This window comes from Ooceraea biroi, chromosome 6 (assembly GCF_003672135.1).
Source record: "Ooceraea biroi isolate clonal line C1 chromosome 6, Obir_v5.4, whole genome shotgun sequence".
Classification (NCBI taxonomy): domain Eukaryota; kingdom Metazoa; phylum Arthropoda; class Insecta; order Hymenoptera; family Formicidae; genus Ooceraea; species Ooceraea biroi.
Window position 1 is genome coordinate 11,015,317 of NC_039511.1, and position 25,721 is coordinate 11,041,037.

Sequence of the window (25,721 nt, forward strand, 5' to 3'; positions counted from 1 at the left end):
CGTCCAGCGAGTAGGATTAGATGACAGATCGAATTAGTGATAAAAACTTGAATTATAGAGAAGCTCTTGAATTGTAGAGGCTGAGTACACAAACAGTAAAAATATCTGTCAGATAAAATAAAAACAACAGACAGAATGGTTGCCTTGTTTTGTACAGCTCAAAATAATTCATGATGAATAGCACATGGTAAGAATAAAAATTATTTGTTATACATTGCTTAGTATATTTTATTACTAACAATACATCGAATCGATGTATTTATTTTACAAAAGTCATTAAAGTTCTTTCGATAAATTTCTTAATCTTTATGCAATTTTGCGGAAGAATTTAATTTTTGACTATAGTAAGTTAAGAGCTCTCTCGCGTACACGATATTTCTTGGAATAATAATACAACGGGTATAGAATACGGTTATAGTACCCCGGCGGGAGTTACCCGCATAATTGCATTCCATTCAGCTAGCTTTAAGCCGCGGAAGCTCGCGGAATGTGCGACTTTCTGACATGCGTACGCGCGTACTCCGCGATATCGCAGGTAGGCGAGTCGCTATGAATTAAGTCTAAGAGAATATATACCATAAGCAGGTTGGCTCGGGAGGAATCTAATAATATCATCTTCTAGACAAATTCGAACATTTAATCACGATATTATTACGTCTTCCTTAACTTTGTTTTAAAGTAATACCTAATTATTAAAAAAGAATATTTATGTATTCACATATTTAACATTTGATAATATAATACGTGAAAATAACATAAATGATAAATATTTGTGATTAATGTATATTTGTTTGGATGATGTGTACATTTAATGTTGCAAAATTCTTTTGCCTGCTTTAATTTAATTTCTTTAATTACATTATTGAATCCATTTCTACAAATGGCCATGAGCAGTTTCCTGTTCGAAATTAGAAAGTGCACGATAGCGGGGAAAGGAAGAAAGAAAGCGAACGTAAGGTTAAAGAGACGAACGGAAATAATGGATTCGCTTTGATGTTTCACTGGTCAAACCACGAAACGCCGCGGTCAACCGCCGATATAAAGTTTTATTGCCAAATTCCCTTCGATCCTTTCCAACCCTTCGCATCCGTCGAAAGCATCCCTCTCTCGTAATCCTCCAAACTTTCTCTCCTCCTCCATTGTATCCCACCTAAGTCCTTCTTTTGGCTATCTGGTTTTCAAAGAGAGAGAAAGAGAGAGAGAAACAGGAAGAGAGAAGAGAAAACGCGATAAAGCGATAAAACTAAATGCGCATTGTGTCGCAAGTCGGCGATTATACAGGCATAAGAGCAGTCAGCTGAAAGCAAAAGCGTCGCATTGTCCTGAGTGACAAGACATACGAAGGGAAAGGGCAAATCAGAATAAAAAAAAGAGAATACATCGAGATCATCTGACATCCGAGACGCATATTGCGCGACTTCTTGATTCCACATTTCTTTAAAAACGTCCATATCGAATATCTTGCAAGAAGAATGCAAATGAAATTTTTGCAGATCTATACGAAACTAATTTAATATATGACACGTATTTAGTAACTACCTAAATAATTCAAAAAGATATAAATTCAGATATAAGATCTCAAATTAAACGCGAAAATAAATTGAATCTCAAAATAAAATTAATTGGTGAAAACTAAATAAAATAAAAGTCAAAATGTTGCTTTGAATAAGTTTTTACATTTTTTACAAAAATATATAAACTTATTCAAAGCAACATTTGAGTTTACTAAATAAGATTCATTTTATTTTCATTACATACACAAATTTGTCATATTTGATAATTAAACAATTCTACAAAAAGAATGGAATAGAGGAATGTAAATATTAACTTAACAAACACTATATTACATTTAATTAATAAAAAGCGAGCTAACCAAAACCTAAGAGAAGAGATAAAATATTCAGTTGTAACGTAGCGATATCTCAACGTTTGCGGTTGTTGCTTGGAATTTTATTAACAGTTCCGACTCGTTTCGCGAAATTGCAACGCCGCTCCTTCGGCGTAACGTGATTTTAATTTGCACGAGCCGCGAGGCTGCGAATTTATGAAAGGACGATGCAAACGAACGGCGATGTACCGTCTATAAACTTTTTTATTAAACAACTTTGGGTTCCAAATAACATTGACCGTTTGCGAATACTCGGCATTGGCTCGTAACAGGGTGTTTCAATGTATTTCCAATGCAATTTTTATACAAATTGCTATCTTTTAATTAATTGATAAGCAAAAAACGGTCTTGAAAAACGACAATGACAAAGATAAATTGAAGAGCCGCTTTAGTAATTCCATAATGTTGAATTTCATACAACTTTATTGAAAAAAGAAATAAATTTCGCAAAATGATACAATGTGCACAAGAAACTTTTTTCCCTAATGGTATGATATTTGGATGCAATATTCTTATGCATGCAATATTATTATATATTTTTCCTGCAAATTGTCAAAATTTTATAAAAAGATATCAAGTAGGTCACGATCATTTTGTAGCAATTATCTAACATGAATATTTTAATATCAATTTGTCCAAAAAGACCAACTTCATCAGAATAGTCTCTTTCTGCACCTTTTTCTGACTCTCACTCGAGAAATTTAAATGCACCGGGCATCGAAAAGAATATCGATTGCTTCGAAGGCAAGCGAGGACAGCCATAGCCGCCAAGGAACGCGGCCAGAATCCTTGAGACGACGAAATTCATCCTGGACGCCATCTTGTCCCTTTTTCCTTTCCGATCGCGTTCTAGCCTCTCAGTTAGTTATGCCGTACGCGTACCCCGGATAATGGAGCCAAATTATAACCCCCCGGGATTACGTTATCTATCTATCCGTGATATCGAGGACTTAGCTCGACCTTTAACCCACACCCTTTAGCCCGAGAAATTTATTATTGGCCTACCGCCTTGGCAAAAGAAAGAGAGATATCGAGAAGGTGGGCTGAAAGGAAGAAAAGCCTCCTCCTTGGAAGATCCTCGAGGTTCACGATGCTCCTTTAGATTAAATCTTCGGGATATTTAATTTGAGATACCGCCGTTGATAGGGAAGACTGTATTCCAGCTACGAAGTAACTGTGTTCCTTCTCGAAGGCACTCGATGAAGGGAAAAAACTACTTTCTCATTTCTTTATAGTATCTTCGATCTGCGTATTGCCATCATTCTTTCTTAACGTGGATTAGCATAGCAATCTAATCTTGCGGTTTTCAAGAACAGAACTTGAGGGAATCGGTCGTCTAAAGATTTATTTTATGTGCGTATCAACCGTGTCGATACGTTTAATGTTATGCAAAATAAATGGAGAGCCTTTTTATTACAGTAATATTACGTTACAGTAATAGTTTAAATATTATATAAAGTTGATATGCTTTGGAGAATCTCGATTAGTGCCTTACTTTTAATAAGAACTTAGCTGAAAAATCATTTTCTATCTTCAATGTACATGGATTTTAGAATCACGCGTTTTTCTCAATTTAGATATCCCAGAATAATCGTATCGTAAGCTCGAAATAACAATCAAAATAGTTACAAATTAATTAAATTTAGTTTTCCATTTTAATCTGATTTTATTTCTTCGTTTATGTGTATGTATTGATTTTCATGATATTTAATTACATTTAATTATAAAGACGCACGCGAGTTGTCTTGATAATGGAGACTACATATTAACAAATAATAGCTAAATGCAATCTCGCACCTTTCAGGAATACTCACATATATTCCAATCCTCTGGAGATGTTCATTCTTTTCGGAAATTTGTTGCCGTCGAGATTACAATACGATTACTATCGCAAACTCTTTGCATAACAATACGTGTTGCAAAAGCGAGAGAAACAGTGAAAAAGATCGTGCCGTCAGCTTCGTGCAGTCACTTTCTATCCTCTTTTACCTCTGTCTCTCTTTTTCTCTCTTTTACTCTCGTTACTTCTTTCTCTCGCACATTTTAACGGTGACGCTATGCTTTTTATCATAAATGAGAATTATAAGAATGGCGTTGTGAACAAAAGCAATTCTAAAATACTCAAGACTTAGGTATATTATTTCTATTATTTTTTAGATATTATTATTTAAGTATTATTTCTCTTTTCCGTCTTTGAGACATAAATAACTGCTTTTTCGATACAACAGTTTTAGATGCAACTGATGGACGCACTGTCATTAAATATTCATGGTACAACTCGCCAGTAAGAAATCAGGTCAAAAGTTCAATATCAATCACAAAAATACATGTGCTGTAACAAGATCATATCGATGTGAAACGCAAAATGTAATCATCAATTGTAAAATGTTGTCCATTACACAATGAAGTTATAATAAATATTTTCTACAGAAGATTCATCAAAGCTTTATTAAGAAGTTTATTTCTAACAGCCCAATGTTTTTTATTTGTTTGAAATTATATTATTATATAATTTTTATTTCAGACTTAAATATTATTCTCATAAAATTTGCTTTTTCCATAAAAATGTTATTTCTATATAAAAAACTTACCACTTTTTTTAAAGATCTCTATAAATTAATGGTTACATTATAATTGAACACTAATAAAAACGTATTAAGAAATAAATATCTATTTTATTACGCTAGAGAAGCTTTAAATATTCACAGCAATCAATGCATCAGCGATTATTATATTAATAACAGAGGAATATAAGGAAAACTGACATTAATTATAGCATCAGAACGTGGTCGATCAACAGACTCGTCAATCAGGCAAAGAGGCTCACAAATTATAATCGACAGTGGCTTCAAATTGAGTCGCGTAATTATGGATGCGAAATCAGGCGCAGAATCCCAGCAATGTGCACTGCACCTAACAACTAAACGTCATTCCAATCGAGCGGCCTTGACAAATCGTGGTTTCCACTTACGAATGTTCGGACGGCGTCAATTTATATCATCTGATCGATATCGAACGTGAATGTGAATGCTAAATGACAGCAAAGTCGTCCATATCGCAAATCGTCTGTTTCGCCTTTTTCATCAAATAAAACAGTGTATCCTAGGAAAATCGCTACTCTTTTGAAAAAGAAACATTTAGTCCAGACAGAAAACGTACCTAAATCTATTTTAGAATGGCTTTCGACGTTCTTATAATTTTCATTTATAACCAAAAGCATAGAGTTACCGTTGAAATGTGTGAGAGAAAGAAGCAAGGAAAGTAAAAAAGAGAATTGCATGGATATTGCCAGCTGTATCGACCGCTTTTGGTTAAAAATTACAGCAGATGCTGTGGACGGTGATGAATAATTTTCAGAATTCGTCTGGCCCCCGGCGGCGGAAGCTTCATCCCTTTTTTTGACTTCGAACGATCCCTCTCCGCCTTTGTTCTATCGTGCGCTCTCATTATGTACCCACGGATGCAATTCTTCCGCTTCCCTTTTCAGAATGCTTTGCTCCAGTCGTTCTTTCTTCGTCGATATTTTTCTCTACTTTTTTGCTTCCTTCAAACGAGTCACTAATCTTCCTGGACGAAGACTGCGACCAATATTCATCTTCCAAAATGGATATTAAGAAGACAGAAGACAGAAATATGATAAATATGTGAATTAAGAATATTTTTGAATCTTTATAGGAAGTCAAATTAATCAATGTTTATAGACAGAGATATATGTATACATGCTAAGGATATATTTAATAAATATATTATAATAAATTAATAAATCGTTAAACTTGATAAATTATGATACTCGAACATATCATAAATAAGAATATCTCACTTAAGGATAATGCAGCTGCCATAGTGAATTAATAATACAGATATCGATTCGCCGATCGTGCCGCCGCGTGCGGCAGAATAAATTTGGCGAACGCAAGTAAGACGCAGCGAATACCGGGAGATTACCGGCGATTCTTCAGCGAATGCGCATTCGCTCGTTCTTCGATGGTGCCTAGATCCTACTGGATCCTTGGAAACCACCGATCCTCCGGTCGGCCTTTCTGAAATCCTGGCTATCCTTACAGCTAACGGCAACGAGAGGCAGTCGAACTTTTACCGTCGCCCATACATAATTCAAAAGGGCCGCTCGCAGAGTTGCAAGGAAGAAGGGTTGGAAAGTCGGGGGGAGATAGGTGATAGCGGCAATAGGAGGAGGAGAAAGAGTCGGAAGACACCTTGCTTCCTGGCAAAGTAGAAGCAACAGCCAAGTGGGATCGTGTATTTGCTCGTCGCGAGAGAAAAATAGAGAAAGAAAAAGTAAGAACTAGGAGGACAGAAACAGAGTCGAGTATCGATTTCGAATGCCTCAATGGCGTAACTTTCTACGCGAAAACTGACATTTAGATGGAGGAAAGGCGAGCTCAGAATTTCACGGAGTGCTTCATGTCAGCTTGATGAAGATTCAGTGTCGTGCCAACTTCCAAAACCCATCATTTTTCTTCCATTGCAAAGATTAGGCAGTTTAATCACTTCCTGATGTGTAAAAATATATAAAAAGTTCTTTAGTTCAGTTCGTTAGTTTCTCGATTGGTTTATTTCTAATTATTTAAGCCTATATATTATAATACCTACATATTTGTATAGAATCAATATCTTCCTAATATTAAATAAGTATTTTTATAATTTAATTTAGGTCTTTAATTTAATACGTCTCTTATTTGCTTTTTATTTATAATATTTAATGTATTTCTAACTTTTACATCCTTTTGCATTTTCTATACTAAAAGAGTTCTTCCTTGAGCTTGATATCTAAATCAGATATCATACGTTTTTGATATGTTCATCCTGTTCATTTCGTTGAGACGTGAGAGAGACTCAACTCAGGAAAGGCAGCGACCGGGAGCGGGTCAGGAAGCAACGGGAAAGTCTCATTTATCGCCGGGTCCGTGGGTCGTGCCGGTTTGTCTCAGTATTTCTTCGGAGGTAGTTTGAGGGTGGGCTATAACGGACCTCCGGACTTGTACCGGCGGCGTAGATGCCAGGAATCCGGGGATGGATGTAGTAGAAGCAATTCACTCTAGCACGGCAGAAATATCGATTGTATATATCGCAAATATCTCATCGTGCTTTCCTATCCATTTTTTGGCCTCCTCGAACATCGCTGAATTTCCGACGAAAGAAAAGTATCTCTAGACAATGGAACTACTTCGTCTCTGCATTACTTTAGGACCCATATATCACGCCTTTCATTGCTTCTGAAGTATTGTATTTTGAAGTATTATATTGCATGAGATATTGAGAAAAAGGGCGATATAAGTTAAATTTATATAATATAGCATATATATGATGTATACATATAAAACAATCTGTAATTTTTTATAAAACAGTTTTCTTACAAATAGTTTTATCGTAAAATATATGTATGTTCAACTTCCACAAAAATTTATGTATAGGTAGGGCATTGCATATGATTAAGAAATGCAAACTTTCAAGAGAAGTAAATCTTACATGCAACCCTCCGTCACATGCAAAATGCTAAGCATATACATATAAATTTACATAAAAATTGAACACCTCGTGATCGTCCTAAGCCTTTCTCGCACGATATTATAATATGTATGAATACTGTATACTTTGTTGAAATTATTTCAGATCTCACATTATGATGATTATATGTAAATTGCAAAAATAATCTTGAATACAACTCCTCAAAATTTTAAGTCTTACAATTGTTTAATATTAATAATATTTTTATTTTCTTCTTTAAGTATGTTCGAGAATTGAGATTTCTTATAAAATACCTATTTAAAATTTCTCTGTCTGCACTTCTCTAAAATGTTTAATTCTTGAAATATTTAAAGTATTTTTAACATAATCTTTAAATCATGTTTACACCATTTTAAAAACATTTCTCAGAAATCCAAGCATATTCTCAAATTCATCTTTTAACAAATTAAATAGATTCACCCACTAGAATGGCACTCTGTTTCGAATATATTTTCGGAAGTGCATTTTGAGGACGGTCCTTAAGAACGTTGAAGAAGACAATTCCTGCGCACACAGGATGTAAAGAATCGACTTTGTATGTATGTTACTGGTTAAGAATTCTTGCTCTCTCTTTTTCTCTCGAATGGGTCGAAGAGAGGATCGACTGCGGTCCATGCAATATGTATTGGCGCGTGATATTCTATTGGCGTTTTATTGTTATGCCCCCTACCCTTTCGTGTTCCGAGTTACTCCCAGTCCCTCGAAAGAATACCATGGGGAGCATTTCGCCGTTGTTCTCGAAACGTGGCTTTATTTTTATGCGCCGCGGAAGTAAGCATGACGGGAAGGAAGAGTACCAGATAATCGAGGAAACGAGGCTGACCCCGTAATTTTTATCGGAGCTTCGCCGGGGACAGTTCAGCTCGTCTCTTCCCGTATGGCTTCTTTTCTTTACTCGTTTCTTTATCTCTTTCTACGTCCGTCATCACCAGAAGCACGGAGGAGACCGCCATCTCTCTCGGGAATACACGCGGCTGCTTCCCAAAAACGAATTCACTTTATGGAAACCGTCGGCAGCATTGCAAAGCATCCGCTTCCGATGAGACAGCGATACGCGATGATTTCGCTGAAGGATACGCATCGTAACTGGTGCACTCCGGAAAAAGTACTCGCTCTTGAGAACTGTGTGTAAGCAGAACGTAATTGTGATTGCAACGTTTTCGAATCGAAGATTTCGATCAGCAGAAATAAAACGCGGACAAATAGGAAAATTGGCAAGAGTCAGGAAAAGTAACTTGAAATTTAGTAGAATAAAATAAACTATTTCATCTGCTCGAACAAAAATGAAATTAATGATAAATATTCTCAAAATAAATGTGCTTAAATTTTTACCTGCGCCATGTGTATGTATCGTATTTACTTTTATTTACGAATATTTTTCTATATGAATAGGAACTTTTCTAAATATGAAATCTCATCAATTAATTTCTGGATATCATAAATATCAATAAATTTGATTTTGAAAACAATCTTATCTTTTTTTTATACTGATAGTATAACAATATATTCCATATCGTTATCTTACTACATTTTCGCAGATTGCATTTACTCATAGCGTTTACTCAGTTGCATCTAGCTTTTCGAACGACTACATCTAGTTTGTGGCATTTAAACGATACGAAATAGATGCACTGCGAAAATACGGCGAGCTAACGACAGAAATATCGTCAGCTTGCACTTTCCACTTAAGAATTTAAACTCACGAAAATCACCGAACTCATGAAACTCTCTTTTAAATGAATATCACGATAATCGACGTACAGCCATAAGGTAATTCTTTATACTTTAAGTAATCCGACGATATTCAGCAGTGTCGTAAGCAGGTGCTACGGATTAAGATTGCACTCTTAACGGCGATTAAAATCGGTCGTCTTAATCGGAATGTCGCGCTACATTGCAGGATGTATTTTCTTGATTCAAATACTGTTTAACGCGAAAAAATGTAATATTAAGAATCACAAGGTAGAAAATTCAAATTATTCCCATTCAAGATGATTATTATTGTAATTATTTATCGCGAAAAGCAATTGGTATCAATATTATAATCACTTCAATAATCTTATACAAACAAAAGCAACTTCAATAATTTTAATAATAAACAGTTACACATATTTCTCTTCGCGCAAACATATGTTAATAGAATGTGTTTGCAATAAATAATCATCATTATATGATTAAAAACAATATGTGTTTAATTGGGATTTTTGGGAGAAATTATCTAAAGATGTTAATTAGTCTTTAATTATAACCTAGTTTTTATGGCTTCCTGAGCGAAGAATCCTCTCGATTCTCTAATCGTCCTCTAAGGCGAGAATGAGAACTCCCGGAACCTTTGACAATGGTACCAGCTAATCTTCAACCTCGTTCGAAGTTCATTATTTTAATTGGAATTCTCTAGTCGAAGATTTTCCTCGGAGTTGAAATGATTGCGTTGAAAAGGGGGTATAGTCTATTGCTAAAAGTTTTACAAGTTAAAATTAACTTGTTAGCCATATGTATACTAACTAATTTTTATATTATTATAATTATTTATTATAATTATTATAATTAATATCATAATATAATAATTTTTTAATTTTTTTTCCAGCATTCAAGCCTACATATGATTAATTAAATTTTGTGTTTTAGTTGACAATGCGAAACTTTTATTCCAACCAGATTTGCATTATTACTAATCATTTTTCACTTAATGTTCAATCTTTTATTAGTATCCATATTTTAGTACAATTTTTTAATTTTTTTAATAGATTTATTTTAGTAGAATCTCCGTGGGTTTAAATCTTGATCAAATATCTTGATGCTCAAGATATTTGAAATATAAAACGTGCTATTGAATAAAATTCTCATTTTTAAAAAATATACTTGCATAAATGAAAAAAGCCTTAGATGGAAGAAATTCGTGATTTATTTAAGATTCAAAAAAGTTTAAATTCGAGCTGCCCATGATTCCATGATGTCAGAGACGTTGAAATTTAATTTGAATGCTCATTTGTCAACGCGACAGCGAGGATAGTTATGAAGGCCTGAGCAATTACCGTTAGAGGCTCTCAGCGGCTTCTTGTTAATGAAATTAATTCAATTGCTCTAGCAGTCCTCGGACATTGTAGCGACGGGTTTTCAACCGATTAGAACAACAGAGCTTATCTCCATATCGAGTCCGTTAGCTGATGCATCCTGCGTGTGCCAGACAGTATATCGACCTGTTCGTATCATTGTCAAACGTGATATAGGGAGCTACTAGAATGTTTCTATGCTAAAATCTTTAGGGAGAGCAAATTATAAGAATCATAACTGCTGGGTCGGAAACAAATTTAGTTGGTCTGTTTAGCAAAATTAAAGATGCAAATATCTGTCAAGCAACTTCAATTTTTGTGACTTTTTACTATTCTCTTTTCAGAAATTTTATTTTGTCCTTTTTCTTGTTCTTTCAGAAATGTTCAGATTTCTAGACACAGAACTGCTTCAGTAATTTGAAAATGATATTTGTGTTTGGTTAGAGAACTTATATAAAACTTATATAAAAAGCAGACTCTTATATAAAAAGCAAACTTGTTTTTCAACCCAATATTTTTTGAATTAGTTCTCATACTTTAAAAATATAGCAATATTTTTTAAAACTAATTTTTTTAATTAAATAACATTTCAAAGAGTACAATAATTTTTAAAAAGACAATTGTTTAATTAATACAGAAATGACAAGCTTATCATTTAACTGGCTTTTACTCAATTTTTACTCCTTTTTTGCTGGAAACTGCAAGTTGTCAAGAGAATATTAATTACATTACTGGCTTTGCCTGCGAGTTCGGAAACGAATTTTCGGATAGTCTATACTTCGAATTTCAATTAAATCTCGCGGTTGGGGCTTGTCTGCTGGAATCGATGCGTTCGAGTGAGTCCTTTTTTCTCTCGCCAATTAAAATTATCCTGTGCGCTTTGAAAGTCCGTACCTTTTCCCTTCTCTCCTTCGTTTCGATTTTAACTTTCTGGCATTGCGTTGGAAAAATTGATAGCATTTAAATTAGAATAACAGCGAAACTATCGATCATAAATTATTTCATAACAACACAAATGCAAGCAGAAGGTATTAGTAAAGAAAACAGGTAATACAAAAATCTAATTACATAATCTATATTATATAAAATATGAATATGCTTTACTTTATTGTATTCATACCAAAATTGTAATATCATATTCCAAAGCGTATTAGAACAACCAAGAACTTAGTGTCTGTCTATAATACAACGTGTTTCGCTCCCATTATCTATCACGGTTTTCTCTCAAGAGTAAAGAGGACGCGATTGAGGGGCATGTCTTGGGAAAATTGACGAGGTGCACCCCGTCCACAATCACGCCGAGGGTCGTACATACGTCGAATAGCAAGTTTAACTCTGCATCGTTGGCGCGACAGAAGATTTCACTTGCACATTCCAGCTGTACCTGTCCGTGTTTCTCTCTACCTCTCTTTCTCTCTGTTCCTCTCTCTCCTTCGCCGCCTCTTAGATCAAGGAATCGAATTCTGTTTGAGTAGACGACCCTATATTCCTCTACCCTCCTGCCAGCAGTCTATGCCCTCCTTGTTGTCGACGCGATTCCCTCGAAAACCCCATCACCTGCCATCACATTGCATCCAACTCCGTCTTGCAACTCTCCCCTTCCGTCGCAATCACTGCTACTATAGCGAAAACAGCGATACACTAGCTCGCGGTATGCTGATTCATGATACATACCGATGATACTTGAAGATACATTATTCGTGTCTTTTATTTTTAATCGATATTGTTTGAGAAGCATGACGATGATTTTTTACCCTGTCTAAATTTGGCTCTCGAATTTCATTCCAAAGTTGCAGATATCGCCAATCGTACTACTATATTTCATCGATCAATCAAGCCAGGATAACTTCATATTCGAAATCGTATTTTTAGAAGAAATAAAATTCGCTAACTCATCTGTCGAGGAGATTTAATTACGACTCTTTTTCATTTTAAGTGAAAAAGGTACGTTATATGTCAGACGAAGGTACTCTCGTGATGCAATGATGATTCTGCACAATGAATACTCTCTACAGTCATATCCCCTCATTTCTGTGGTTCCTTCTTTCTCTTTCAAACTAAAATGCTTCCAGATTTCTCTCTCCTCCCTTGCACTCCTCTTCCCACCGTGTTCGTCTGCCCTTTATAAATTACCTATCGAAGACCAAGACTGTTTGACCTAGGTCAACCCGGACCTTCTCAGACTCGAGTTTAAATGATAATGGCCTAGGTACACACCAGGGATGTTTAAATCCTGCCGCTCCGCTTTCCATAAATAATTGCCGCTGGAAATGGAGTGGATTCCCCGGTGGCTCAAACCGGAACAAGCTTCATTTCTCGATCATCCGGATCGACGAAGAGAGGAAGACGAAGAGGAAGTTTCTTGCATATTTTCTATGCACGTCTCCTCGCGAATAATTGAGTGACCTCTCTTCTCTATCCAGGAAAGTTCAAAGAAATAGTGTAACGCCCCAAGGTACTTCCTAATGCTGATTAACGAGAAGCCCGTAATTTCTTCCTCGTAGTCGACGTTCACATTGCGTTTTAATCGACTTTAATGGAGTTCTTCACATTCACGCGTTGCATAACATCCGAGCATTATGAATTTAATGTGAAATTGCATGGAACAATAATATCATATTCTAATTGCGGTAACTAACTAAATAATTTATGTGTTAGCTACGAAAATATATCAAAATGTTTTTATCGTTCGATCATGCTTAATGAAAATTGTACATATACTTCCACATGTACTGTATAATACATTTCATGATATTATTTGCTTAAAAATGCATCGAAACAACGAATTTGATGTAATTATTTACGATCCAGAATATTGATTATTTATTATTCAAGGCTACAATGCAGACTTTAACATATAAAAATTATATATTATGTATTTAATTAAAAACATGTTTATGGTAAAGTTAATTTATACTAAAATTCATTTATATTAGGCGAATAATTTTAATTATAACACTGAACATAACAGTTTGTTTAAAATAACTGTTTATGTAGAATACGAGTTATTTGTTTGTAATACTGGGGAAATAATTTCACGTATATACTATTCTCGTAGATAACAAAATTTTTGAGATTCAAGTTATCTATATACATGATACGAACTGCAGTATGAAGGTGACATGTCCCAGTCTTGCGAAATGCGAAACATTTTCCGTTGCAAAGGAGAAAATGTTTCCTACGAAACATGCACGTGAGAAAAGGGCACTACGAAGACGAGTATTTTATATGCTTCAAATATATCTTGCTTTTCCTTTTCATCAACTTCTCTGCTCCGCTTCCGCGCAAATATGGATCGCAGCGAGTTGCAGACGCGACATAGAAATGACGATGCATTTGCGCATGTATTGTATCTGGCAACAAGGGGAGCACCAAGTTCTACACGAATGCAAAGTTGTTGAACTGTTCGTAATTAATGATATATGTCTTGGAATTGTTTTCTAGAATATTTTTATGATGTATCTTTCTTTATCTCTACGTATTACATCGAAAAATCGCAAATCAATAATATAGAATTACAAAACATGAATGCATACAAGGATGTATTGAGCCATTCGAAATATTATAATTATTCTGATAAAAATGTTGCGCGCGAGTAAACTGAGCCGATAAGAAATGAAAATTGAAGTTGCCCTGAACAAAACAACTGCAATGAGAACGTTACTTGGTGGACGACAAAAACCTACCGGGAAACATCTACGAGGTCGTTCGTATATATGCTTGCATTTAGATTGCCAGAGAACAATAATATTGCGTGACAAAAACGGATGCGTGTTTCGTCGCAATTCATATTTCGCGAACAACTAAATTGAGATAGCCGTCTAGAAGTCATCTTCAACACAAGGAGGAGTAAATTGAACATTGCATAATTTAACAAAATTATAAGAATCTATATTTACAGTAACATACAAAGCATTGCAAATTTAGCAAATGTTTAGTTTTCAAAACATAATTAATCAAATTAATTATTTAACAAAATACATTTTAAGATATATTAGAAAATGAGTTGCTCAACGATTTGATTATAAAAACAAACTTTTTGTCAATTTAATGATTTAAGAGTGATTCAAGATTCAAGAAAGAATTCAATTTCTTAGAAACATTATTGTCCTCACAATGTTTTCGAAATACTGTCGTGATGTTCGGAATATCAATGATAATGGGTTGTCTCCACTTATGTGGAAATGCTTAGAGAATCGTCGTACATTCTCGCGTTACAAGCACGAAATGCAACGTAACTGATTCTACCTGTGCATGTAAGATATACGTACCCGTACACCGACGCAACTATTCACGATTTAATTGGTATCAGTTACGCCTTAACCATGTTGCGGATATAGGTAACATGTGATGCATTTTAGGTCGATTCGTTCAAGTTAATTAATCTTGATTACTCTTCAGTCTTACGTTTCACTGTCATGTGCTTTGATATATTTATAAAAATACCGAATTTCCTTTAGAATTTCCTAGACCTATTCTATAGAAAGAGAAAAAATTGAGTTTCATCAAAGCTCTAATCTTGCCATCATTTTGTTGTTGATTAATTTAATGATAATAGAAATATATATATTAATGTAAAAAAATAATAAATTTGGAAAAACACAACGATTATTTTATATTTTCAATCTTTAGGTATATTTCTTGATTATAGATCAAGAAGTTGAAGATTGGAAAATCAATATAAGATAACGAGAGAAAAATAGTGTTCGAGATCTCTCTCTCTCTCTCTCTCTCTCATCATTTCCATTTTTTCGTAATAAAGCTAATCAAATCGACAAAAGGTGCACTTTTGCGTCCACCTGCGCATTTTCACGAGTGATGGGAAAGTAAACGAAATTCTCTCGAGATTGCTTGTTATCTTAACTGCGTTATAAAACACAACAGAATGATTATTTCCCCGACAGGATATCATTTTCCAACGGATATAACTTGGATTATATCGAGCAAATATTTGCCCTAGAACCGAGGAAAACTTTGTTCAAATTCTCTTTTTTTTCCAGATGATCGCTTTCTTCTTGTAACCACGCTTTTCGGTATCTTTTTCTCCCTCGTCATCCCATATAAATTCCCTTTTCGAACAAGTTTTTCCGATTTCTTCTTACGTTTGTTTCCTCATCTTGTCTAATGTACTCTCATACGATTCACATTTGAAAAAAATAAAAACCGGAATTTATAAATAAAAATAGACAAATACAAATGCTTTCCAATAATAATAAAGTACGTAGTAAATCAACTTTGATCAATCGGAACATTATAATATAACATATAATATAAAATTGACTATAATATATTGAGTTGTAACAAAAATTCGTAGCGTTGTTTAATTTTTTAAATGAGAAAAAGATGATAAGTTTTGGAAAAATAGAATCATAAAGCTGCTACAAAGATAGTAAATGTTAACAGAACAAAACGGTGCATATATAATTCAATAAATATTTTTGCATATATGTATATGTATATGTATAATAATTTTATTTTGAAATTTCATTAAAATAACGCTACTTTTGTTACAAGCCAATATAATATAATATATGTATTACATAATGTAAATGCCCGTATTGATTCTTCTAACGAAAGAAAAAGAATATAATATATATACGCGTCACATTATATTTCATTTCGTTAAGTAGTTTATACTTCTGTCTTATCTCATGTTAAATATTGCATACCTTGTCGTATATCAGAATGATTTAAAAATGATATCATTCGACATGAAAATCAACGTAATGGGAAACGCAGCGAAAGCACATTTGAGTTTCACGACAATATAGTCGTGAGAGGATGGAGAGGTTCACAGAGGACGATCGTCATGGAAAGATCGTCGGAAGGGAATAGAAGGATTCAGTGGCGTGGAAATCGACCGACCGACCGCGGTGGCGACCGACTATCCTTACTTATCCTCCCTCGATGCAACCTTCTTTATTTGGGTTAACCAAGCTTTTTTATTTGAGTTTCTCGACTTGATTCTTTCGATCGGATTTTTATCTCGAAAAAAATACATAACAGATGTGTGCGTCAATTCTGAATTAAACGTTAATTGTGAAAATATTTATATAAAGATTATTTCCTTTTAAAATTTTTCTCAGCAAACATCTTATTTTTATATTTTTCTTTCTATTTGCATACATTTACTTAATTTGTATATATTTACTTAATAATTTATTTCCAAAATGTTATTCGATTAGTACGCAAATATCAATTCTCATATTTTATTCATATTCATATCTTTTCATTGCTCATTAACAAATATAACAGCAGTCGATTGTAGAGCAAACACGTATAGTTACGTACAAATAAACAGTAAACCAGTTTACAGGTATAATTAGCATTTTACTGTCATCAAATTACACTTTTCGTAACGATGACATGATGCAATTATACCTCTCGCACATGTTACATCACTACGAGGTGCACATATAAATTATCCTCCTTTGTGACAGCCATATAAATACACGTGCAGTCATCATTCAAGTTTGCAATTAAGAGATTAATCGTGATTAATATTAAGATTGTCAGTGTGTTTTGTTAAAATTGCGATATTGTTTTTCTTTTGGAACCTAACGTAAAGAAAGCAACCGGATATTTAATTTTTGCGGAAATATCTTCGTGAAACAAATATCTCTGTATGGAAGTCATTTCAAAATTATCACTTTTAAAAACTTTTCTTATTGTTAGTCTTTAACGTATCTCGAAAATAATAACTCGTGTTTATTAAAAATACATGCTATATAATACATTATGCTAGATAATCAATGAAGGAAATGTAATTTGCAATAAAATAAAAACTTGGAATAACTCTTGAATGCATAAAAATAACTTTCCTTTCTTTAATTATTCATTATTTTGTATACGCTCCTTAGGAATCTCGAATTTTGATCATACTTACGAAACGTGTTGTGAGGTAACGACAATATTAAATTCTAGAATTCTGCAAGAATATACGTTTGGCTCTGGCCACTGCATTGCAAGCAGTTCACAATGCGCGAGGGTTCGCATTAATTAATTAAATTATAGATGAGCTCTTTCGTACGGATGGAGGCGACGGGGAGGCAGACAGAATAGCCCAACGCGATATTCTGTAGCGGCATGCACGCACGATTACGACGCGTGCGTATCCACATAAATTAATTGTGTGATACGCATGTGATGCGTAATGGGCCGCGCACATCGCGCGCGGTCTGCATAATAATTGCGCGTACATAAACCGGGAGTTCGGTTATAACGCTCGAGTATCGTTTGCTTTACCTACAAACACGCGTTTGTCGACGGTAATCGTTATCTAATGAAACAGTCGGCCAGCAAATAGAGTTGGATTGAATTTACTGTTGCCACTACAGTCGGAATTTGTCGATAGACGCCTAAAATCAACAGAGCTTATTTAATGTTACTTTACAGCTCGGCGCTTATATTTCAGGCGTCGGGGTATATGTAATTCTAATTCATCACTCATGGTACACTACCGTTTGACTGTGTAAACTGTATCTTTTGTTGCTACAACGGTAGCCGATGAAAATCGCTAAACAGTAGGAATAATTTCTGTATCAAATAAGACATCAAGTTTTGACTGTAGCATGAATCTAATGTGATAATGTTATTAACCGATCCTGACAAATCAATTTATAATTTATCACTTTATGATTATTCTTGTATAACATCGTCGAACAGAATTTCAGCTAGCTGCTATGTAGAATATTCCATGGCACCATATTTACCATGCCATAAATTAGATAAAAAAAGTTGGCCACGAGCGCAGCACGAAGACCTCCACGTTTCCTGATGGTCCCGGGAAATTTTCCAACCATCTTCTTTTTATTCCTGTCTTCATAATATCGTACTTATGCGGGGCCAATGATATTTCGCGCGGCGGCCACTTCGCAGAGCTCCAGTTTATCTCATTGAGGTTAAATAAGAAAAAAGGAAGATAAGCGAGAAAACGCTGAGAGAGAGAGAGAGCGAGAGAGAGGGGGGGGGAAGGGGAAAGGAGAGAAGCAAAACGGGAAATCGCGAGAGAGGAAAAGAGGAAGAACGAGTCCACCAACAGAAAAAAAGAAGGAAACGACTGCCGACGCGGGAGTAAGCGAGAAATTGCGAGAAAACGTGGTAAAACGGTATAAAAAGACCGGAATGGAATGGTACGGAAGAGGGGATGAGAGCACCCGAAGGGGTGAAAATCTTCTTTTCTAAATTCGAATCGGACAGCGAATCGAACTTTTAGTTCTTGAATTTCATTGAACGAATTGTTAAATTTCATCCACGAAAAGGATAAGTTCATAATTTATAAGGTTTACAGACTTCTTTCAAGTTCTCACATGACTTCACGTTTAAAGTGAACCTTACAAACTACAGATTTGTCTCGTTTTCCCACTTAAATAACTCCTCAAATTGTCGCCTTTACACCACAGAAATCGTGCCGGTTAGTCGAAAGGATCCCAAAGGATACTTATATGTTTAAGCAACTGAGACTACAGTGTTCCCTAGAATTTCCAATTTTCAGAATATGTACTTTCGTTTGCTTCTGCGGCTAGTCTCCTGCTTCAAATGTCTTATTACTCAAAAATTCCTAAACACTATCATAAATTAACTTTTTGCGCATTTAAATTCTTCTTTGCTTCTGCTATTTACGAAAACAAGGTATACATTTCTATATAAGAAGGTTCATTAAGAGATTTTGTGCACAAACGCGCGCGCACATACACACACACACACACACACACACACACACACGCACGCACATACAAATAAAACATTAAAATATACAAATAATTTATTTCGGCTTGAGGAAAATTTCACGTAAGCTATACCTGGGTGCAAAAACCGCACGCAGACGTAATTTTAAGGTCCACGACACGATCCTAAAATAAACGCTGTGGTACGACGCGTAATTGCTGAGGTGTTCTCGCGCCGTAAAAATGGCGGTCGCGTCGCGAGAAACGACCCGTGAACAGAATAAACGACCGTTGTTTCTCATTTCCCGATCGCAAGCATGGTCGACGGTTAAGTTCAGCGACGCGAAACTTTTACTCGACAGGATGTCTTCTCACGTCTCTCCTACCGGAAGCTGCCGAATCAAAAATACACGAGGGCAACGCTCGCGGCAGTCACCGACTGACTAAACAACCCCTGGGTGTAGATTTATAGACGAACGACATCCGTTGGGAAATCAGCATCGTCGGCTTTCAGCGATCTTGCGAAAGAGAGAGGAAAGTTTTCAAGTTTTCATTGATGACAGTATTACCATCCAAAAGAGAAAGAGAGATGGAAGAGAGAAGAATCAAGATGCAACCGCGACACTAACATATCTTAATTAAAGAGTTCTTTTCCTTTCCAATATTGGTAATAATCTTCAGTAACTCTAGACCATTTTTAAATTTAACTATAGACTGATTTGACAGTATCTTCATGGAATATCTTAATAAATTATAAAAAAATATTATAGAATATATTATAGAAATATATTAAAAAATTTGATTAAAAAATAAAAAATATTGAAATATATAGTAATTACTGATCCATAATTATATGTAAAGAATTTATTTGTATCATTAAATGGTGATTCTATTAATACTGAAATCTACTATGTATATTGATTTACTGGTGTACTATGCGAGCTATGTATAAGCAATCGCATTGATAATAGATTGAGACAATGTATTATCCAAGTAAACATCTCATCCTAAGAGGTAGATGGCGAATCGACTTGAAGTATCTCATCGCCACCTCTGGCCGACCAACATTAAAGTTTCAAGCTGCCGCTACCTCTCCCGAGAGATAAAATGCAGCAAACGCTCGCTGGCTGCAATTTAACCGCGTGCAACCCCTCGAATTTCCACCTCGCCAGAGTGCCGGATGTTTCGCAGCTTTTTACCCCATTGCTTCAGCCTTTTTGCTTTTATACAAGCCAGCTGTCGAAATGGCGACAGGAACTTCGCAATGGATTCCAATTGTGATTGTCACATTTTTTATCATTCTCTATTATATTGAATATCATTACAAAATAAGTGATCAAAAATATTCTGATGTAACTGATGAATAATTTTTAGAAATGTTGTTTTTGATAAATGCATAATCAATTCTTTATCAGAATGGTACTATTTTTACTAGTATTTACCTACTTTAATCAATATAACTTTAAATTAAATTGGTATTTTAAATTGAATTGGAGAAATTGTTTATTGTTATTTAATTTAGCAATTTGTAATCATCTTGATTTAAAACAAAAAAATTTTAAATTTAAAAATAATAAATTGATGAAATATACTTTTAACAAATACATAAGAAAATTCTGTGACAAAAATGATATTTATCATAGAAAAAAATTAGAACCAAGATATTTAGATTTTAAAATTAGAACTAATTGTAAGATTGCAATTTGGCTCCATTTATATAAATATGTAACTTACGTAATAAGATAAATAATTACCAATAATTATTAGAAATTGTATTATATGCGACAATGTAACGAACGAAATTTTGTTTTTTGTGTTTTAAAAGTTGTCTGCCCTGCTATAAAATTTAAAATTAATATACGAGAAGCTATGTTATGCTATCATAACTATGTGTTTAATTTGATTCATCGCCATTTAGATGCGACTCGGATTACTTATAAAATAATGACCCAATATTTATTACGTATCTGAAAAATTTGTATTTATGTTCTATTAAATTTATTATTAATTTCAAGAAATCGATTTTTTTGTATTTCAGTGTTCCGGTGCAGCTTCGGGCGATTTTCCGGAACGAGTGGCGGCGCTTTTACAATCTTCCTCGACCCAAGATGACTGCTAGTAGTGCGTTCTACATGCGTGTGTGACAGTCCTTTCTTTCCCCTGGTCTAATATGTCAAAAGAGGAAGAGCAGAGGCATCTTTCGAAGGGAAGTGATTTGACGCGCGCGGCGCGCTCTAAATGATTTTCATCGAGCTAATCTGTAAGCTTTAAAATGCGTTCTAAGGCAGCGTCTCCATTTTAGGCTTAAGGCTCGCTCTCTTGTTCACGTGGACGATGATAGACGTTGCGATAACAGATCGACGATGATGATGGAACGTACGAAAGTGTCGCGGAAACGAGTGATCGTAAAGGCGAAATTTCCGCGTAAAACGACGTAATCTTATCTTCTTTGTGACTCTTCCCTTTGTGTTGCTTACATGAGGGTATCCGTTCGGCTTGTTGCCGTTGGTTATTTGCAAATTAATTTTCTAACGATATAAATTACATTTAATATACGGTCAATCCACATAATTGATCCACACAACATGTTTGATGTGAATATTCTTTTGATAACGTTATTTCATACAAATTTATTTTCTATTAAAAACTAGAAAGAAACATGCTTCAATTTTAGTTCAAAATAAGAAATATAATTAATAACTCACACGGTGCATTGCATTGCACTGCTTTTATCGAAAGAAAGTTATGTATACTAGAGTATTTCGTATTCCAACATAAATATATTCTGCAGAAATTCTTTTATAAAACTCGTACGTTTAACTTGTGACATGATTAATACATATATCAATACATATGCAGTAACGAAGTCTACAAAAAGTACTATGAAAAGTGCGAGGATAATGTCCGGTCAAAATTTTTCGTCGAAAAAATCGAATGCGTGAACGTAGAGAGTAGTGTGTAGAGAGATCTGGGGAATGCGAGAGATAGTTTCGAACGACCACCCACGGATGGGTGTGTGTGTCGGAATGGCGGTGATCTTCCTAGTGAGGGTGCAAGCGTTAAATTTCTAGATAGCTCCGGCAAATAAGTGTCGCGTAGATAAGCGCGGAAAAACCGTGCCAACCAATGGCTAGGGAAACGAGTAGGAATGAGGCAGAAAAGGCGGAGAGACACCGGCAGATGCTCGAAAAAGCGAGAAGAAAAAGCTCGGCCGCGTGAAAACGGGTGTGATAATGGCATGGAAATAGCGTCGGCATACGTAGTAAACGGAAAGAAAGACCGACGCCAAAATTACAAGTCACTCGGTATACGTGAAGAAGCTTTCCAAAATTAGAATCGTATTTCTGAAAAAATCAGTACGTATTGTTATATTCATGTAAGATAAACTTATGATTGTAATATTAATTTGAGTAAATAGCGCGGTAAGATTATAAATAATTAACAAAAGATAAAAAAAAAGGTATCTGAAATTTATTTTTTTTTTATGTAAAATTAAATGTTTCCAGAGTAGAAAGCGTTAAAAAATAAAAATCAGATATTGATCGAATCCGGATTAATACAATATAATATCATATATTAAGTTAAAACAAAGATTGTGTCAAATCTCGAAAATTTTTTAATATTCAAGATGTCTAAAATAAGAATTAAAAATATAGAAGAGATAAAAATATTTTCAAATTTCCAAATAGATATCTGCAATTTTAGAGCGGATTAATTATATGTCCAGAATCTATTCTGCGCATAAGCTGATTTATTTCATTGATCTATTTGCGATAGATAGGTACTATTTATATAATTATTGTTTAAGTTAACGTACTACGATAAAAATCTTAGAAATTAAACTGTGAAAAAGGACTAAACACGTTATCATTATAAGTACAGTATCAAACTAAAGTATACTATTTTTTATTTTCATTCGATTCCCCTCCGCGGGATTCCCCTCCTGTCACCGTTCTCGATTATACGGGTGAATGCGATACTTGCATCAAGAGAAGCATGGCCATTTCGCGCTTTATATATTGAATTCCGCGCAACGAGTTCTATAAATTGACGATGTTACAGACGGCGCATGTATGTATATGGAATCATGAATATTCACGGTACGAAAGATATACGCAAGCTCGAGAGCGTCGGAAATATCGATATTCAAGATTGCCAAACCGCGAGCGAGGCGTGAAATATTTAGATCCACGTGCTGAAATGTTCTAAAAACCACGACGGTATATATGCAGCACATTTGCATGACACGTTATTTCATCAGTGACTCTGACAGACCTCAAAGGTTTTCAAGGATCAAAAGCAAAAGAACACAATTTACATGATAACGGCAAATTATAATTTAAAGTTTAAAAAGATATAGAAAAATGTTCATAAATTCGTACAAAGTTATTAAAATTTTTATTAGAATTAGAAAAAAATTATATAATAAATACTGATATTGATATGCAACAACAAAGCAAAACGTTATATTCAGTGATAAAATAATATTTATATGCAACAAAACTTTTATATATTACACAAAAATCTTCAATTTACTTAAAGTAAACTTGATTTACTTGTAAAACTGTTCGCAATTTTTCAAAAATATTTTCTGTATTTAAGTGAGAGTAAACATTTAGTTAATTATATGAGTATGTATATATTCTATTTTATATTTTACAATTATTACAATCAATGTTGCATAGTCCGCGGCTAAATGGAATTGTACTACTGCTCAAGCGTCTCATTCATTATAATTAATCACGTCGCAATCAGTCAATATCGCTTTATTGGCTCTGTTAGCTGATGTGCTTACTTTGAAATGGCATTTCGCGTTTCCGTGTTGGATCAAAAATGGATTAGTCGCAAAATAGAAAACACGAAAATAGCAAGATCGTTCAATTTACTTCACAGATTGAATCATAAGTCACGATTTCGCCCTAGTTTGGTCATGATAAAATCTAATAATTTTTGTAAAGATTATGCAGATTATCATCATTGCGACAATAATAATAATAATAATAAAAGCGACATTAAAAAATCAGAACAATTTAAAACGAATAAAGGAATAATTATGATCGATAACTATTAATTAACAATGATGACTAAACAACACACACTAACAAAATATTTATAAATTTGTGAAAATATTACAAAATGGAAAGTTTAGTTAATAACGAAAATTAATATTTTATATTTTTTACATATAAATTTAGTAAGAAAGCAAATATAATATTTCTTAATAACTATACAATATTCCTTCGATTTAATTTTTTAACTGTTTCTTTTTTTAATATTAAAAGCTTGACGATAATAGTAAAAGTTACTATTATCGTCAAGCTAACTATTTAAAAAAAAACATACTATTTTATTGCCAGAAGATAAGTATTCTATTATTGTGGTAAACAAAATGTTTAATATTATTGTATTATCTCCTCATTTTATAATAGAATCTTCATATAACTCAAGTTAACATAATCGGTCAAGTACTGATACTTGAATACCTTTTGTCGATTTGTGCAAAACTATATAGTAATAACATAGTAACAGTAATAGTAGTAGCAATAATCGATTTTAATCAGACATATAATATATAATACCTCCGTTCGTCCCCTGCCGCTATTTTATGTACAATATCGAATAGCGTCATTATTCATGGGAATATTTTGCGAGAAAGTACATTGAAACGGAATTGATCGAATTTTGATTAAATTCTTGACGATGAAAAAACAATGCAGAAACGAATGGCTCCCTTTCTCCTCCGACTATGAAAGTTTAGTTTTCCTCTCAATAAATGGAAACACGGCTTGTAGAAAGCCACAGCAGACATTTCAACGCAAAATTCTAGACTACTGAATGCAGCTCGTTACTACATCGGTTGTCTGATATAAGCGTAGCCGTTTGAAATATACTTCTAACGCGATATTATCTCTATTATGCATTATATCCATAACATTTATACGAATTCTAATCACATACATGTGTATTTTACGTTACGTGACTAATATTATCAGATCATATTTGTTAATATCGATTCATGATTGATCAATTCAATTCGTCTGCATATACATGAGCAAATGAATGAAAACAAGGTATTAAACATTTTTTTATCGAAAAAGGTAATAATAGCAGAATAATATAACAAGAAATTGGAATTGGAAATAATTGGATGTACTTTATATGGATCGAGGTTTGTGATACCATGAATAACGTATGCCATATGACATTAGATAATAGCCAATTTGTTATAAATTTAAATGCAGTTTGACAAAGCGTATCTCTACAGAGCACGCAGCATACCATATCGTTTCCGGTGATAGGTCGCGTGATACAAATTGTATTGAATCAATATATTCGCATGACACAAATGCACCACTCTGTTTTAGGCAAATTAGAATTTCGCGGCTATGTGTATCTAATTAAACGTCACTAGCTATAAATAAATCTAATCGAAAATGTAACATACTTGCAAACAAGACACTGTAATGATGAAATACAAATACTAATACAGATAGTGCGATATCTAGTGCAGTATAAATTATCACTGAGCAAATAAATATAACAAATTTATACCGTTAACTAACTCTTACTTTGTGAAAAACAATGCGA

At 34.1% G+C, this 25,721-nt stretch overlaps 1 protein-coding gene across 2 annotated transcripts in view; it reads left to right on the forward strand.

Annotated features, from left to right (window-relative positions):
- LOC105284108 overlaps positions 1–22,580 on the forward strand; it is an 81,693-nt gene extending 59,113 nt beyond the window's left edge. For both annotated transcript variants that reach the window (XM_011347370.2, XM_026970037.1), the window contains one exon: positions 21,172–22,580. In XM_011347370.2, the coding sequence (XP_011345672.1) occupies positions 21,172–21,277 (106 nt within the window). In that variant the 3' untranslated portion in view covers positions 21,278–22,580. The remainder of the gene's footprint in view (positions 1–21,171) is intronic.
- Positions 22,581–25,721: the final 3,141 nt, after the last annotated feature.